Below are 16,409 nucleotides of genomic sequence, written 5' to 3'. Positions count from 1 at the left end.
ATGTGCCTGCAAGATTTGGGCTTCGAGCCACAGGCCGATGAGAGGGCAAAAGCTGGACCTTTAGAAGATTCTTCGGGGTCTTTCAGAACCTCTGGTTCGGTCCATAACGGGAGTCAGGGTGGGCACCTGAAAGACTCCGGACATGACACTTTAATTCTGCCACTTGATTCTGAGATGCGTTCCCACTTTGAAGCCATCTCGAGATGATGTTCTTTATTGAATGATGTCCTCAATCGGGGCAGCTGATTCAACCTTTATTGAATGATGTCCTCAATAGGGGCAGCTGATTCAACCTTTTATTGAATGATGTCCTCAATAGGGGCAGCTGGACACTGGATCAGTAGACGGGGTTTTCCGGTCGGGTCGTCAGGTGGTGGGATCGCTGAGCCTGGGGCAGATCTGGAGGGTCGTGTAGATGAGATGTGGAACCACGTGTCCCCTTTTCCGTGCAGGCGAACTGAAGGAGATGTCCTCTCCATCACCTTGTGGGGTCCAGTCCACCTGGGCTCAGATCATTTTTGTTAAATCACTTTTAACCATACATAATCACAATAATTTATTTTTGAAGGAGCATCTGGTTGTTGTTTTTTGTTAGCTGGGAGTTAGTAAATATTAATTGTTTGAGTTCTGGAGGTTCCGGAACGTGCGTCCCTTCCAATGTAGCTGTTGGAGCCGGAAAAGGTCTGTTGGTGTGACATTCAAACAGAGTCCAGCCTTTGGCTGAGTTAAGTGACATTCGCATATTCATTAAGGTTCTTTACTTCCTCATTTCTCCTTAGATCCATGGACCTTGGGTCTGTTTTTTGTTGTCACTGGGGCAACTGTATCAAGTGCTAGTTGTAGTTTTTAAAATGGTCAAGAATAAAATCACGGGGGCAGGTAAGACAAGTGGAGGATATTTGTTTAAAACTTCGATTTATTTGTGTATATATATATATATTATATTATATTATATTATATTATATTATATTACATATACAAAAAACATAGACCCAAGGGCTTGACATAGCAGAAGCAAATTGACTCTCTGGGCTTTGAGAGATGAGATTGGCACGCCTTAAAAGTCAATTCAGCTCGGACGGTGTCCATAGATCTAATCACTCTGTGTGCGGGGTTGATATGCCAGCCGCCGCCGCCCCCCATGGTCCGGTTCGATTTGGTTTTCTGATGCATCGTACTGTGTGCGATAGGCCCCAAGTCAAGGTGCTGCGGTCGAAACAATTATACACATCAACTCACGCTTGTCTTCTTGTGTCTTGCAGACGTCAGTGAGGAATATCTTCGTCCCGACGAACAGGAAGTGAAGTCTCCTCATGTTAAAAAGGAGGAGGAGCATCTTTACATCAAAGAGGAGGAGGTTGAGTATGATGTCACCAAGTCACCACTGATCTTCGCCCCTTTAAAGAGTGAAGATGAAGTCAAGGGTGAGTGTGAGGAGGACAGAGAGGCGGAGCTTCCAAGCAGCAACTCAACTCCTCAACACATGATGACAGAAGGTGATGCAAACCACTGGCGACCACCGCAAGCACAAAGTAATGACATAAGGTCTAAAGATAGGCCGATATGTTTTTTTCAGGTTCGATACCGATTTTTAGTTGGGTGATAACCGATATTTGAAGCTGATATTCATTTTCATGGCGCATATTGGCGTCAACATTTTCTAAAATACATTGTATCGTCTTAAAAAGTTAAATGGAAACTTAAGCAAGTTATTTCCACAGCTCTCTAGTTCTCTACAGTAAATATTTTCACGCCAAAATTTAAAAATACCTGAAATCTTAAACTTTCACATTTCAATGTCGAACAAAAACAAATGGTTCAAAGGATTCCTAGGGTCAGTAGCATCTCTTATAAAGTTAACTGAAAATGTAAATATATAGCTCCCTGAGATTAAAATGGTTTTACATTTACCTTATTTCGGCCGTCAGATAAAAAAAAAAAAGAGCTCATACCGATATTGACCAAAATGCCCAATATCGGCCTGTATCGGTCTATCTCTTATAAGGTCCCACTCTCCTCAAGATGATGATGATGATAATGAATATGCTATCGGTGATAGGGCATGAGCTCAAAATGGAGTTTGAAAGCGCACACAACACACACTGGGGCAAAACCTTTTTCCTGCTCAGATTGGGGCAAAAGTTTCTCTCAAAAGTCAACTTTAGCAATGAACAAAAGAACACACACTGGTGCAAAACCTTTCCATAGATCAAAGTGATCCATGTGTGGGGTTGAGTCGCCCAAATATATATATATTTTTTGATGGGCCAGTCCGAGTGTGCGGTGGGCCCAAATCAAGGTGCCGCTTCAGAAACAATAATACACAACATCAAGTCATGCTAGGCCATTTGGGGGCCCTAAGCAAAATAATGTCATGTGGCCCATATGTGCGCCATTTATTCACCGTATACTGTGTAACCCATACAGCCACATTTCATATATATTAGTCAGATGTTGTAGCACTGCAGAAAGTAATTTAAACTTCTCATCCCAACTGTTTGTTAGTACTTGTAGTATATGCTGCCAAACCTCATTTGAAAAAATGAAAAGATAGAATGTGTTCTGTATTTGTTTTAAGCTTGTAATTGTGTTGAAACTCACAAAATAAGTTGTTTTAAAGTCAAGCAAACTATAATAAACAATTAGGGTTCTAAATGAACTTTTTTTTTTAATCATCAACCAATGTATGTTTTTTCAATGAGAAGATATGATACGATATGCGATACAAGGCTCACGATAAAGATGATCTCACGATATGACGATACTGCGATTATCGGTATCTTGGTCAGGTAATAAATCTGCGATAATCTACGTTAAAAATCCTCAAGACATAAATTGATGTTTTTTCAATGAGAAAATAGTTTCTTTTTTTATCATCACTGAAACAAAATATTAAAACTGGTGTTTTCTTCACAGTGAGTACTTTAGTGTATTTTGTTTTTAAACAAATACAAATGCCTCCTTAACAGAGACCACTTTCTGCGAACAAATTTGTGTCTTTCTTAAACACTATCCAACATGTCAGTCAGTTACATAGTGAATTGTTTCATTTTATAAACTGACGATTTTTTGTGTAACATTGCAAAAGTAAATAAATAAAATTACTTAAATATTAAATCCAATTATATCGATATTAATAAATTGTGTGCTTCAAAAAGTCGAACACAACATCAAGTCGTGCTTGAGATTTGACTTAACTAAACCAAATGTATGTTTGTCTTCTTGTGTCCCGCAGACGTTGGTGAGAAATGTCTTCGTCCTGAGGAACAGGTGGTGAAGTCTCCTCATGTGAAACAGGAGGAAGAAGAGCATCCTTACATCAAAGAGGAAGAAAAGCCCCTTTTCGTCAAAGAGGAGGAGTTTGAGGATGATGTCACCAACTCACCACTGACCTTTGCCCCTTTTAAGAGTAAAGATGAAGTCGTGGGTGAGGGTGAGGAGGGCAGAGGGGCGGAGCCTCCAAGCAGCAGCTCAACTCCTCAACACATGGAGACAGAAGGTGATGCAGACCAATGGGGATCATCACTAGCACAAAGTGATGACATAAGGTCACAGTCTACTGACACTGACGATGATGAATTCGCTAAAGGTGATCATGCTGACAAAAACCGCTGCAAATGTTCTCAGTGTGCGAAAACATTCAGTTCAAAGGGGAGTTTGAAAGTTCACCTGAGAAAACACACTGGAGAAAAACCTTTTTCTTGCTCAGACTGCGGCAAAAGCTTCTCTCAGAAGGGAATTTTAACAAAACACACAAGAACCCACACTGGAGAAAAACCTTTTTCTTGCCCAGACTGTGGCAAAAGCTTCTCTTTCAAGGGACATTTAAAAATACACAAAATAACACACACTGGAGAAAAACCTTTTTCTTGCCCAGACTGTGGCAAAAGCTTCTATGAAAAGGGAACTTTAAAAATACACAAAATAACACACACTGGAGAAAAACCTTTTTCTTGCCCAGACTGTGGCAAAAGCTTCTCTCACAAGGGAAATTTAACAAGACATACAAGTACACACACTGGAGAGAAACCTTTTTCCTGCTCAGATTGTTGCAAAAGCTTCTCTGACAAGGGAAATTTAACAATACACAAAAGAACACACACCGGAGAGAAACCTTTTTCCTGCTCAGACTGTGGAAAAAGCTTCACCACCAAGTCATATTTAACAATACACAAAAGGACACACACTGGAGAAAAGCCGTTTTCCTGCTCAGACTGTGGCAAAAGCTTCTCGTATAAGTCAGATTTAACAAAACACACAAAATCACACGCTGGGAAGCAACCATTCAGTTGCAGTGTTTGTGCTAAAAGATTCTCCTGTAAAAAGCTTATTGAGAGACACGAGTGTGCTGATGAGAATAGCAGCGATCTTTGAAGCTTAAAAAAGAAGGGAGTGAGTCTGGTATGCTGTAAAAGTGTAAATGATTTTGCTTAAAATACAGTGCGGAAAATGTATATTATATAAGTGAATATATATGTATATCTATTTTTTGATATATGGATAATGATAGTGAATATTCACTAAAACCGCTAAGCCATTTTGTAGATGGGTAGAATCTGTGAATGATTTTAAAAGATACTTCTTTGGTCCCACTGCTCACCTTTTTTACCCCTGACCCGTTTCCAATGCCTGATATGTCATTTCAAAACTTAGTATTTATTCAACCACTAAAGCTCAACTACTCAAAAGTGTCGTCACCGCGTCATGCTCATTCATCCCTGCACTTTATAAATAAAATTAACCATAAAATAGAAAGTGGATTTCTTATCAATGATATAAGTGATCATCTTCCGGTCTTTGCAATTTTTCAAGAATATTTTGATTTAAAAAATAAGATCAACAATAATTTACACATCAGAAACAAGACTAAGAACACAACGGCTGCCTTTAAGCTGGATTTAGAAAAACATAATTGGTCTGACGTCTATTCAAATGATGATCCCAATATCGCATACAATGCATTTCAGTCTACCATTATCTCTTTATACAATAAACATTGTCCATTGATAAAAGTCACAAGAAAATATAAAGGTCTAAATAAGCCATGGATGACGAAGGGGATCGAGAATGCATGTAAAAAGAAAAACATTTTATACAAAAGATTTATTACATTGAAAACTATGGAAGCTGAAATAAAGTACGAGACCTACAAAAAATTACCTATTGAATATTATACGAACAAGTAAGAAAGATCATTACCATGCATTAGAGCAGAATAAAAGCAACACACAAGAAATATGGAAAATACTAAATCATGTAAATAAAAAAAGCTTAAAAAAAATAGATTATCCAGAATATTTCATAAAAGATAAAAATATTGTGTTTGAAAAAATTTCAGACATAGCTAATAATTTAAATGAGAATTTTGTTAATGTTGGCAGTAATTTGGCAGAAGAAATCCCTGAGCCACAAAACAAATGTCAAATAGATAAGCACATTAAAAATAATTCATCCACTATGTGGCTTAATGCTGTTAATGATACAGAAGTATTAAATTAGTAGAAAGTATTATAAAATATGTTGTGCAACCTTTCACATATATATGTAATTTGTCGTTTAAAGCCGGTATATTTCAATCAAAAATGAAAATTGCAAAAGTTATTCCTATTCATAAAAATAGAGAAAGACACATATTCACTAATTGTAGAGCAATATCACTGCTGCCACAGTTCTCAAAAATTCTCGAAAAATTATTTTCATATCGACTGGGCGATTTTATTGAGAAACATAAGCTTTTAAGTGAAAATCAAAATGGGTTTAGAGAAAAACGGACCACCTCAATGGCAGTCATGGAACTCGTAGAAACAATATCTAGTAACATACATAATAAAACATTTACTGTTGGAATTTTTATAGATTAAAAAAAAAGCATTTGATACTATAGATCATTCTATACTAATGAATGAATTAGAAAGATATGGCATAAGAGGTTTGGCATATAAATGGATGAAAAGTTATTTGGATAAGAGATGTCAGTACTTACAGTTTAACAACATACAATCAAAACACTTGCAGATTACCCATGGAGTCCCCCAAGGGTCTGTGCTAGGCCCCAAATTATTTATATTGTATATAAATGATATCTGTTGTGTCTCAAAAATATTCAAAAGTGTCTTATTCGCCGATGACATAACTCTCTACTGTTCAGGAGAAAACCTGAAGCAGCTTCTGACTGCCGTGGAGAATAAATTGAACACATTAAAAAACTGGGTTGACTTAAATAAATTATTAAACTTAAACAAAACCAAGTTTATAGCTTTTGTTACTAGACAAACCACACAACAGGTCAAAATTATGGTAAATTCAATTGAAATCGAAAGAGTGTATGAAAATAAATTTTTGGGAGTAGTTATTGATGAAAAATGATGTTGGAAGTCACACATAGAAAATGTCAAAAGGAAAATGTCCAAAATGATAGGGATACTCTCTAAAACTAATCAGAAATCATTCTACACATGATATTGTTCATTATTATTACCATATCTGACCTATTGTGCGGAAATCTGGGGAAACGCATATAAAACAAATACCCATCCTGTTTTCAAATTGCAAAAAAGAGCCATAAGAATTATAAATCGATCAAAATATACAGAACCAACTCTCTTTTCTCTCAGTTCTCTATTTATTAAATCAAATACAATGAAATTTAAAATTTAAAATAGTACAAATAATGTATAAAGTACACAACCATCTACTCTGCCACAGTACTCAGAAGCTGTTTGAAATGAGAGAGAGTCCTTAAAACATAAGTGTCTACAAAAAAAATCAAAACAAGAACAAATATTAAGCAAAGGTGTTCATTTGTGGAATGATTTTGGAACTGACCGGAAAAATGTCAGTCACTTGCTGAATTAAAAAAAAAAAGTTTAAAAGCAAAGTTCCAAAAAATTACTTACATCAGTCGTGAGCTGTTAAAAATGTATATATGCTGTAATTTTATATGAGTTTATAGAGTTTATATAAGGTGTCGTTAGGCGTTGTGGAGGGTGAGTAATTCATTGAGGTTGGCCACCATGTACAAAGTGCAATATTGGCTAGCCATTCATTATCCTTTTGGTAGCTTGGAGCATGCTGATCTTTTTTATTTTATTTATTTATTTATTTATTTTTGCCTATATTTGGTCCACAACAGCTGTCAATCATTGTTCAAGTTTGCCGTTTACTCAAAGTGGCAGATACGTTTTCTATCATGCCAAAATGGCTGCACTCAGACCATTTTGGGACGCGTGACGTCAACGTCAGGATCTCCATGTGCAGTGCTGCAATACTCCTGGTTGGGAAACACTGCATTAGACAACCTAATCCAAAATAGTGTTGAAGGCCAGATGTGACTGATGCGAGACAGACTAAGAGTTGGCCCCTCTGCATTGAGCAAACTAATGTTCACAAAAGCAAATACTTTTTTCAATGTATTTTAAAGTAATATAATTTTATGTGCATGGCTGTACAGAGTACCGTAAAATCGTGTTTCTCAATAAAAATGCGCGGTTCAATTTGCAGATGGCGACATCTGTCGGTGACTTGATGACAGCGCTCCATACACGATCGAAGCTTCCAGCAGCCAATCATATCGCAGCGTGGGCGTGTCCTCGACTTCTCGCACGTCTGCTTTCGCTTCTTCACGTAACCAGACGCCCTCCGCTAAATTAATCTTTCCGATTTGGTGCTGAACTGACTGCAGCCTCCACACAGGACGCCCATCGCTACTTTGAAGGACTACAACATCATTTATTAAGTCTTTGTGGCCGGATCAACTCGTCTCGGTGCACGTTGAAGATTCGCGGCTTAGTTAGCTTAGCTTATTTTAGCTTGCTAGCCGCTAACAAGGAGACGCGTTTGGTAATCGCGACACATCGACAACTAAACATCAAGTGTGACTTTTTGGGCGTTATTGTGCCAACATGTGTGCAAGAACGACACCGAAGTACGAGGAGGAACTTTTTGGAGTAAAAGAAGAGAAGGAGCAACATCTTCGACTTCAACTGCTGGGCAATGTTTGCACGCAGCCTCGTGTTGTGCTACGCAGAGCAGGTTTGTACACTTCTTAGCTCGCCTACTTCGTGAAGAACTTGTTTCTATCGTTAAAATAATATCCATGTGTTTGTAGTTCAATAGAATCCTACAGAGCCCCAAAGGCTAGTGATGAATACATGGGTATGAACTGAACTACGTAAACAGGCAGAACAAAAAAGGAGGAGTGGCTCTGTATGTTGATGAAGGATTAGAATACAAAAAAAGTGGAGAAGATGAATGCCATTATTCTGGAAATTTGTATGGAAAAAAGGGAAGAATATATTGGTTGGTTGTGTATACAGAGCTCCGGGGTCTGATATTGAATTATTTAATAATTGTAGGGAAATAATGTTTTCCAGCGATGAAAAAAAAACAAGGACGTGTTAGTTTGCAGGGATTTCAATTTGGATCTTTTAAATCCTAATAAGCATGAACTAACTGATGAATTTATCGATGTAATGTTTAGTATGAGTTTATTTCCTTTAATCACAAAACCAAGCAGGGTAACATCTTATTCCGCCACACTAATTGATAATATATTTACTCACTATATGGATAATACCTCGATTTGTGGATTACTTCTGAATGACATCAGTGATCATCGGCCACTGTTTGTGAGGTATGATTGGAATTTTGTTATTGTCTGTGAATCTTAATGTGTTTAACTATAAAAGAATAAGAACAGAAGAATCTATTGACAGCTTAAGAAATGAATTACTGATAACAGAGAGAATAGTATACGAGGAGACTGACATTAACAAATCATATGAAACATTCCTGCGAATATTTAAAGCATTATTTGATAAGCATTGTCCAATAAAATGTTACGACCAGAAGAAAAGGTCCACAGAAAAAACATGGATCACGAAAGGGCTACAAAATGCATGCAAAAAAAAGAACACATTATACAGGAAATTCTTAAAATTAAGAACTGTAGAAGCAGAAAAGAAATATAAGATATACAAAAATAAGTTAATTAATATTATGAGAAAATCTAAGAAAGATTACTATAAATGGACAAGAATAAAACCAACAAAAGGGATATGGAACGTGTTATTATCTGGAATGGTTCAACAAAAAGTTTTCCTGAATATTTTATTGAGGATAGCAAAACATAAATAATATGAATGATGTGGGTTTAATCGATTTTTTTGTAAGTGTGGGGCCCAAACTGGCAGAACAAATTGCAAACCTACAGCCGGAAGAAGGGTTGGGGAGGGTCGGGAGCTTTATTGATAGCAACCACAGCTCAATGTTTTTAAATCCTGCAACTGAAAAAGAGATTCTTGATATTGTTGGCAAATGCAAGGGCAACATTTCCACAGACTGGAACGACATTGATATGTTTTTGATTAAGAAAGTAATTGATGTAATTGTAAAGCCATTAACCTATATGTGTAATTTGTCCTTGTCATCGGGTGTATTCCCAGATCAAATGAAAACTGCCAAGATCGTCCCGATTTACAAAGCGGGAGACAGAAGTCAATTCACTAATTAAAGGCCGGTCTCTCTACTTTCTCAATTCTCAAACATTTTAGACATTTTTTTTGCAAATAGCCTAGATAATTTCATTGAAGAGTATGAATTGATAAATTACAGGTCAATATGGATTGAGACCAAAGAGGTCCACGTGGAAGAAATAACCAGTTCTCTGGACCCCCAAAAAATGTAGCAGGAGTATTTGTAGATTTAAAAAAGGCATTTGACACAATAGATCATCATGTACTAGTTAGGAAACTTGAAAAATATGGAATTAAAGGAGTTACACTCAACTGGCTGACAAATTAGCTATCTAATACATAATATTCACATGACGTCACCGACCCCCACCTTTCGACCCAGCGGGCCTTTCGTGGGGCAAACGACTAGCAAGACAACGCAACCAAATGCTGAGCGCTCGCAAGTTACTTACTACAAGTTACTTTGATTTATTCATTTGTTCATTCGTTCCGGATTTTCACGCACCGCTTCATAATGGTGCATAATTGGGCGAACAAAGATGTGAAATGAAACTTCTAAATAGTATTCACATGCCGTCATTTGCCCAACATTGTGTGCCGGTCCATGGAATGTCGAATGGGAACGGCAAAGAAGTGTCCGGAATTACAAAGATACTTCGGAAGGATTTCCAACCGACAAAGTCTACCAAAGTGTGTTCTAACCATTTTGATTAAGGTAAGTGTCATTGTAAGATGGTAAAAATGCTTTTACCATAATGCGATTGTGATCTATGTGAGCCGCTAGCTCTGGCTAAAGATAGATTTGTGGTCAAGACGTTCGATTTTGAGATCTCTCCAAATACCCTCCTTAAGGTCTCTTATTATTCTTTACCAGCTGCCCAAAAGTTGAAATTGTTGCTAAAGTGTACAAAAATAAGTGATGAATCAACAATAATGTTGTTGTTGTTTTCGTTGTAACATGCTAGCTAGCGCTAGTAGTTAGCGCATTCAGGGAAACTAGACACTTGTTTTAAAAAAATAACCTGAGATTCTTCATCTCGAATTCACAATTGATAAATGCGACCAAAATGTTTTCCTATGTACATAAACTACATTTGTATGGTTTCGAAAATCTTAAAGTTTGTGCTATTTGCAGATGACAAACATTTTCTGTTCTGGAGACAACCTGCAGCAGATAGGTAGCTACTGTTAACATTTTTACTGTTTTGAATTTAGTTATAACTGTGTAGATGTAGGTGTAATTATGTTAACTTAATATAGCTCGATGAATAATGTTTTTGATTGTTTTCTTATCTTTCTCTCTTGCCTGGGAAAGAGAAAAATAATAAGTTTCTTTTCTATTATCTAAGGGAGTAGAGTTTGTAGGACTTTCTGTTCGGTCAAAGAAAGTCCAAGGACAAGCTGGTATACTGCTGTCGAAGTCTAATCTGATTTTGCACCTACGGGAACTTGATAGGGGGGGGGGGCGATTTCCTGTGAACACTGTTTTTCAATAAATGTGCCGTGTGCTCGAGTTTGGGACGGATCACTGCTTGGGTGACTTCAATTGTGTTATCAGAAATTTCTGAATGAACCTCTTCACCAGAATCTCAACTTGGATTTATTGGAACACGTAAAAGAGTACAAAAATATAGTGTGCTCTAACACTAACAAAGAATTAAATCAACTTAAACATGGTTTGACCTACACAAACTTTCATTAAATTTGAGTAAAAGCAAACTGATGTTGTTCAACCGTAAAATAAATACACAAATAATACTGAGGATTAATAACGTTCAAATTGAATGGGTTTATGAAAATACATTTCTGGGTGTGATTCTTGATGACAAAATCTGCTGGAAATCCCATATAAAACATGTTAGGGCAAAGGTAGCACGCACTGTTGGAGTTTTGGGAAAGACCAGACACATTAAATGAGAAAACAATGTATATTTTCTATTGTTCATTTATATTACTGTGTAGAAGTTTGGGGTAATTTCTACAAAACTACAATACAATCATTATGCACACTGCAAAAAAGCCATGAGAATAATAAATCATGCAGGGTAGGTACCTTGAATACACCAATAAGCTTTTTTTTTTTTATTGCGCACACTAGTTTAGGGATCTGTTAGATTTTAAAACTGGACAAATAATGTATGGGGCAAATAATAATATGCTGCCCGGCAACATACAAAAATGATGTACTTTATTTGAGAGGGGAATTGAAATTTAAACAAAATTATGCTGGCACAAAACTCAAAAGTATGTGCATTTCGATCTGTGGTGTGGTTTTGTGGAATGGTCTTGAGGAAAACATTGAAAGAAGTACAAGCATTTGTCAATTTAAGAAATTGTATAACGAAATAATTTTTGCTAAATATACTAGGGAGGAATAATAAAAACAGTGGTTGAGTACAATTTTTGTGAAGGCATTTAAGAATAATGAGTTAAAGTAATAAGTGAGGTATAATTGGGATAGGACGAGATGAGCAGTTGCTTCATCCTATTCCATTTCGAACAGAAAGTATTTTCCTTTGTTAAATGAGTTTCTTTGGAAGTCATTACTATTATTTATGGGGAGCGAAAACAGTTATATTTCATCCTTGTTTTGTGGAATAACTTTTGTTTTATTGTCATTTTTAAATGTTCAAAATAAAGTTGAGTGAAAATGGAGAAACCCAAAGCGTTCTGAACCACTGAATCAATCTGAAGTCATTTTGTTGAAATGGTTCAGCGGCTCGAAGCATCACAAACTTACATCAACTAGGCGGTGAGTTACCGGTCACGGGAAAATAACCACCGCAGATTGTTTATCTTGGCCAAACAATACGCGGCCGCTTCAGTATGATCTAACCACCGTCTGCTCTTTTTCTCTTTCTATAAGGAGTGCATCTAATCAAGAGTGCGAAAAAATACGGACAACCCGTAACAGTTGGCAGCTCTGCAAAAACAGTTATTAGAACAATCAATAAAATCTTAAACTATTTCTTGTGCTACTCAGCCAGCTTCTGGAATGGAATTGACTACATGTTGTTTTATGTCAGCGGCACATCAGTTTAGTAGGTATAGCATTAGCGTTTTAATTAGCGATGTTGAGAGGAATTTGTCCTAAAACCCTTAGTCAGGATTGATTGTTTTGTTTTCGTGCTACTACTAGCATTCTCTGCTAGCGACATGTCATGATTACGTGAAGAAGTGCAGACTTATAACCAGGGTTGCTTTTAAAGGTCTCATATTATTCTTTCAACATTCTAAAATACTTCCCAAATGTGTAAAAGACATGTCTGTGACATGCATTCATCAAAATTGACTTTGGATCTAATATTTTTGCTGTCCCTCAATCAGCCAAGAAAAACGCTCTGTTCAAAACAGCCTGTTTTAGGGTTGTGTCACTTTTATGTAAATAGCTGCACCAGGCCATGTCTAAGCCACACCCTTCTCTCTCGAAGAGGTAGTGGTTTCTGTCATGGTAGTGATAGAAAATGTTCGTTGTTTTCTTGCGTGTTAAAATAAAACTCAAAGTTGAGATCGGTGAAGAGGTTTTCTTGCAAGAGATTTTTATTCAGAAATTTCTGATGCCATGAAGGATCCTTACTGAATCAGCATCGGTTCCTAAATGTGCCCCCCTTCTGGGCTCATCCCAACTTATACAAAAACAGTGTTTACAGAAAATAGTCTCCCCCTCCTGTCTCCTGTCCTTGTGGGAAGAGTGAAATACAAAAACAGATAATAAATCTTCAGCTCGTATCTTAGTCCACTCCAGATGTAGGAAAATAATTGGTCCCGGCACTTCTTGGACCGGATAATTTATGGACAGAAACTCTGCTTGCACTTTCAAACATATACTCCTTTAGATAAGAACAGAAACCTTATTAGACATTCCTTTCCCAGGGAATGGAACAAAGACACTATACATCGAATAACATTTGAATTAACTGTTTTCTTATTACTACACAGCTATAACTAAATTCAAAACGGTTAAAATATCAATTGAAACAGTAAAAAATGTTAACAATGTTAACAGTAGCCATGTGCTAATGTTGTGAATGGAAGCGACTGGCCATGGCAGCAGAAGAAAAGAAAAATACAGACATGTCTCTTACACATTTGAGAACTATTTCAATATGTGGAAAAGTGGCATAACGTTTTTCCATAAGGAAAAGTCGCATAACGTTACTACAGAGACTATGTTGTAGCGTTAGTTTGTGATTGTTTAGGCAACGGTTATTTTTGCCGTAACCGGCAAATCTCCCACAAACGTTATTTTGGCGTGCAATGTCTCAGATTTGCCGTGAATGCTTGTAGACATTTACAAGCGGTTATGAATAAAACAAATGTGCACATTTAGGCCGTTTCGTCGAGACCACTTAGCGGCCGGTTAGAAACAATAATACACAACATCAAGGCGCGCTAGAGATTTGACTTAACTCGACCAAATGTATGTTTGCCTTCTTGTGTCCCGCAGACGTTGGTGAGAAATATCTTCGTCCTGAGGAACAGGTGGTGAAGTCTCCTCATGTGAAACAGGAGGAAGAAGAGCATCCTTACATCAAAGAGGAAGAAAAGCCCCTTTTTGTCAAAGAGGAGCAGTTTGAGGATGATGTCACCAAGACACCACTGACCTTTGCCCCTTTTAAGAGTAAAGATGAAGTCATGGGTGAGAGTGAGGAGGACAGAGGGGCGGAGCCTCCAAGCAGCAGCTCAACTCCTCAACACATGGAGACAGAAGGTGATGCAGACCAATGGGGATCATCACTAGCACAAAGTGATGACATAAGGTCACAGTCTGCTGACACTGACGATGATGAATACGCTAAAGGTGATCATGCTGACAACAACCGCTGCAAATGTTCTCAGTGTGCGAAAACATTCAGTTCAAAAGGGAGTTTGAAAGTTCACCTGAGAAAACACACAGGAGAAAAACCTTTTTCCTGCTCAGACTGTGGCAAAAGCTTCTATGACAAGAGAACTTTAACAATACACAAAATAACACACACTGGAGAGAAACCTTTTTCCTGCTCAGACTGTGGAAAAAGCTTCTCTGACAAGGGACATTTAACAAGACATACAAGTACACACACTGGAGAGAAACCTTTTTCCTGCCCAGACTGTGGCAAAAGCTTCTCTCACAAGGGAAATTTAAAAATACACAAAAGAACACACACTAGAGAAAAACCTTTTTCCTGCCCAGACTGCAGCAAAAGCTTCTCTCAGAAGGGACATTTAAAAATACACAAAAGAACACACACTGGAGAAAAACCTTTTTCCTGCCCAGACTGTGGCAAACGCTTCTCTGACAAGGGACATTTAACAAGACATACAAGTACACACACTGGAGAGAAACCTTTTTCCTGCCCAGACTGTGACAAAAGCTTCTCTCACAAGGGAAATTTAAAAATACACAAAATAACCCACACTGGAGAAAAACCTTTTTCCTGCCCAGACTGCGGCAAACACTTCTCACGAAAGTCAGTTTTAAAAATACACACAAGAACCCACACTGGAGAAAAACCTTTTTCTTGCTCAGACTGTGGCAAAAGCTTCTGTGACAAGGGAAAATTAAAAAGCCACTCAAGAACACATGCTGGGAAGAAACCATTTAGTTGCAGTGTTTGTGCTAAAAGATTCTCTAGTAAAAAGCTTGTTGAGACACACAAGTGTGCTGGTGAGAAAAGCAGCGATCTTTAAATCTTAAAAAAATGAAGGGAGTTAGTTTGGTGTGCTGTAAAAGTGTAAATGATTTTGAATAAAATAGAGAGGGAGGAAATAAGTGATCCCGCTTATTTAAAAAATGTTCAGACTTAGAAATTAATAAGTCTTTGATTTTTATGGCAACTTTATTTTAACAGTGATAGACAGAATATCAGGAAAAAATTGAAAGAATGACATGGGGGGGGGGTTGCATTTTGTTGAGGGAGATCATTAACCAGCTCCTCTCGTGTCGTCCTTCACTGATCTCGACCTTTTTCATATTGATTGAAAATAATAATAACAATATGTTGTATGTGCCTCCACTCGTCTAGAGACGGCATTCAGGTTAATATTGCGTTTATCTTGAACATTGCTCCAGTTCCAAGTGTCAGCGGCTACGACAATGACCTCAAATCATGTCGGATATCTTTTGCAGTGAAAAAGTATTTGCCCTCCTCTCAAATTCTCACTTTTATTGCACAGTTTGCCCACTTGAATGATTAAAATCATCAAACAAATGTCAATATCAAAGATAACCCAAATAAACATACAATGCAGGTTTTTTAAATAAAGATTTGGACAAAACACTATTCAAAGCTGCCTGGCCCTGTCAAAAGTATTCACGTTCATTACGTTCATAGATATGAGGGTTTCAGAAGACTTAAGAAGAATTAACTCCAGCTTTACTTAAAAGTGTAAACGTAATGCTTTCAAAGCTACTCAAACTATGAATATGAAATGTTTTTAAAGTTTTCTTTTAATGTGTTTAAACGCCAATGTATGCTTTAGTAATATTGTAAGCTACTTTTGTTTTTTCTGCTTTGCTTCCGAATGTCGTTAACGGTTGTGTTTGTTGACGTTTGTAGATGTTGTGTATTTGCTTATGTGAAGCACATTGAGTTGCCTTGCGTATGAAATAGAAATAAAATATAGAAGAAAAAGCCACCTTGCCATTTTCCCAAATTAGCGTGGAAAATACCTTCAGGGACACACAAAGCCAGATGTACAGTATGGCCACGTTCGGAGTGTTTTAAGTCTCGGCTTAAGACCCACTTTTATTCCTTGGCTTTTAGTTCAGCATGAATTGTGTGGTCCGCGTGTTTTTTTTATTTAATTTGATTATTTCATTTTTATTATTATTTTTGGGGGGGTTTAAATATATTTTTTATTGTATTTATTCCTTTATTTTACTTATTGTATTTTAGTAATTTATTGGCTGTTTAAAAAAAATAATAATAAAAATTTGGTTGGTTTTTACTAGAT

At 37.0% G+C, this 16,409-nt stretch overlaps 2 protein-coding genes across 2 annotated transcripts; both read left to right on the top strand.

The window, feature by feature from the left end:
* Positions 1-5,152, top strand: LOC147180342 (uncharacterized). Its single transcript, XM_086082889.1, has 3 exons — positions 1-118; positions 371-490; positions 3,236-5,152. Exons 1-3 carry the CDS (start codon positions 1-3, stop codon positions 4,372-4,374), a joined length of 1,377 nt encoding a protein of 458 aa, XP_085939015.1. The 3' UTR covers positions 4,375-5,152.
* A 2,749-nt stretch (positions 5,153-7,901) lies between these two features.
* Positions 7,902-15,143, top strand: LOC147180341 (uncharacterized). Its single transcript, XM_086082815.1, has 3 exons — positions 7,902-8,031; positions 13,921-14,772; positions 14,941-15,143. Exons 1-3 carry the CDS (start codon positions 7,902-7,904, stop codon positions 15,141-15,143), a joined length of 1,185 nt encoding a protein of 394 aa, XP_085938941.1.
* Positions 15,144-16,409: the final 1,266 nt, after the last annotated feature.

The sequence above is a fragment of the Leptonotus elevatus genome, chromosome 1, assembly GCF_054856555.1.
Source record: "Leptonotus elevatus isolate MCC_2025b chromosome 1, RoL_Lele_1.0, whole genome shotgun sequence".
In the NCBI taxonomy this organism is placed as follows: Eukaryota; Metazoa; Chordata; class Actinopteri; order Syngnathiformes; family Syngnathidae; genus Leptonotus; species Leptonotus elevatus.
The sequence above is the reverse complement of the archived record's forward strand: the minus strand, read 5'-3'. Positions and strand labels throughout refer to the sequence as shown.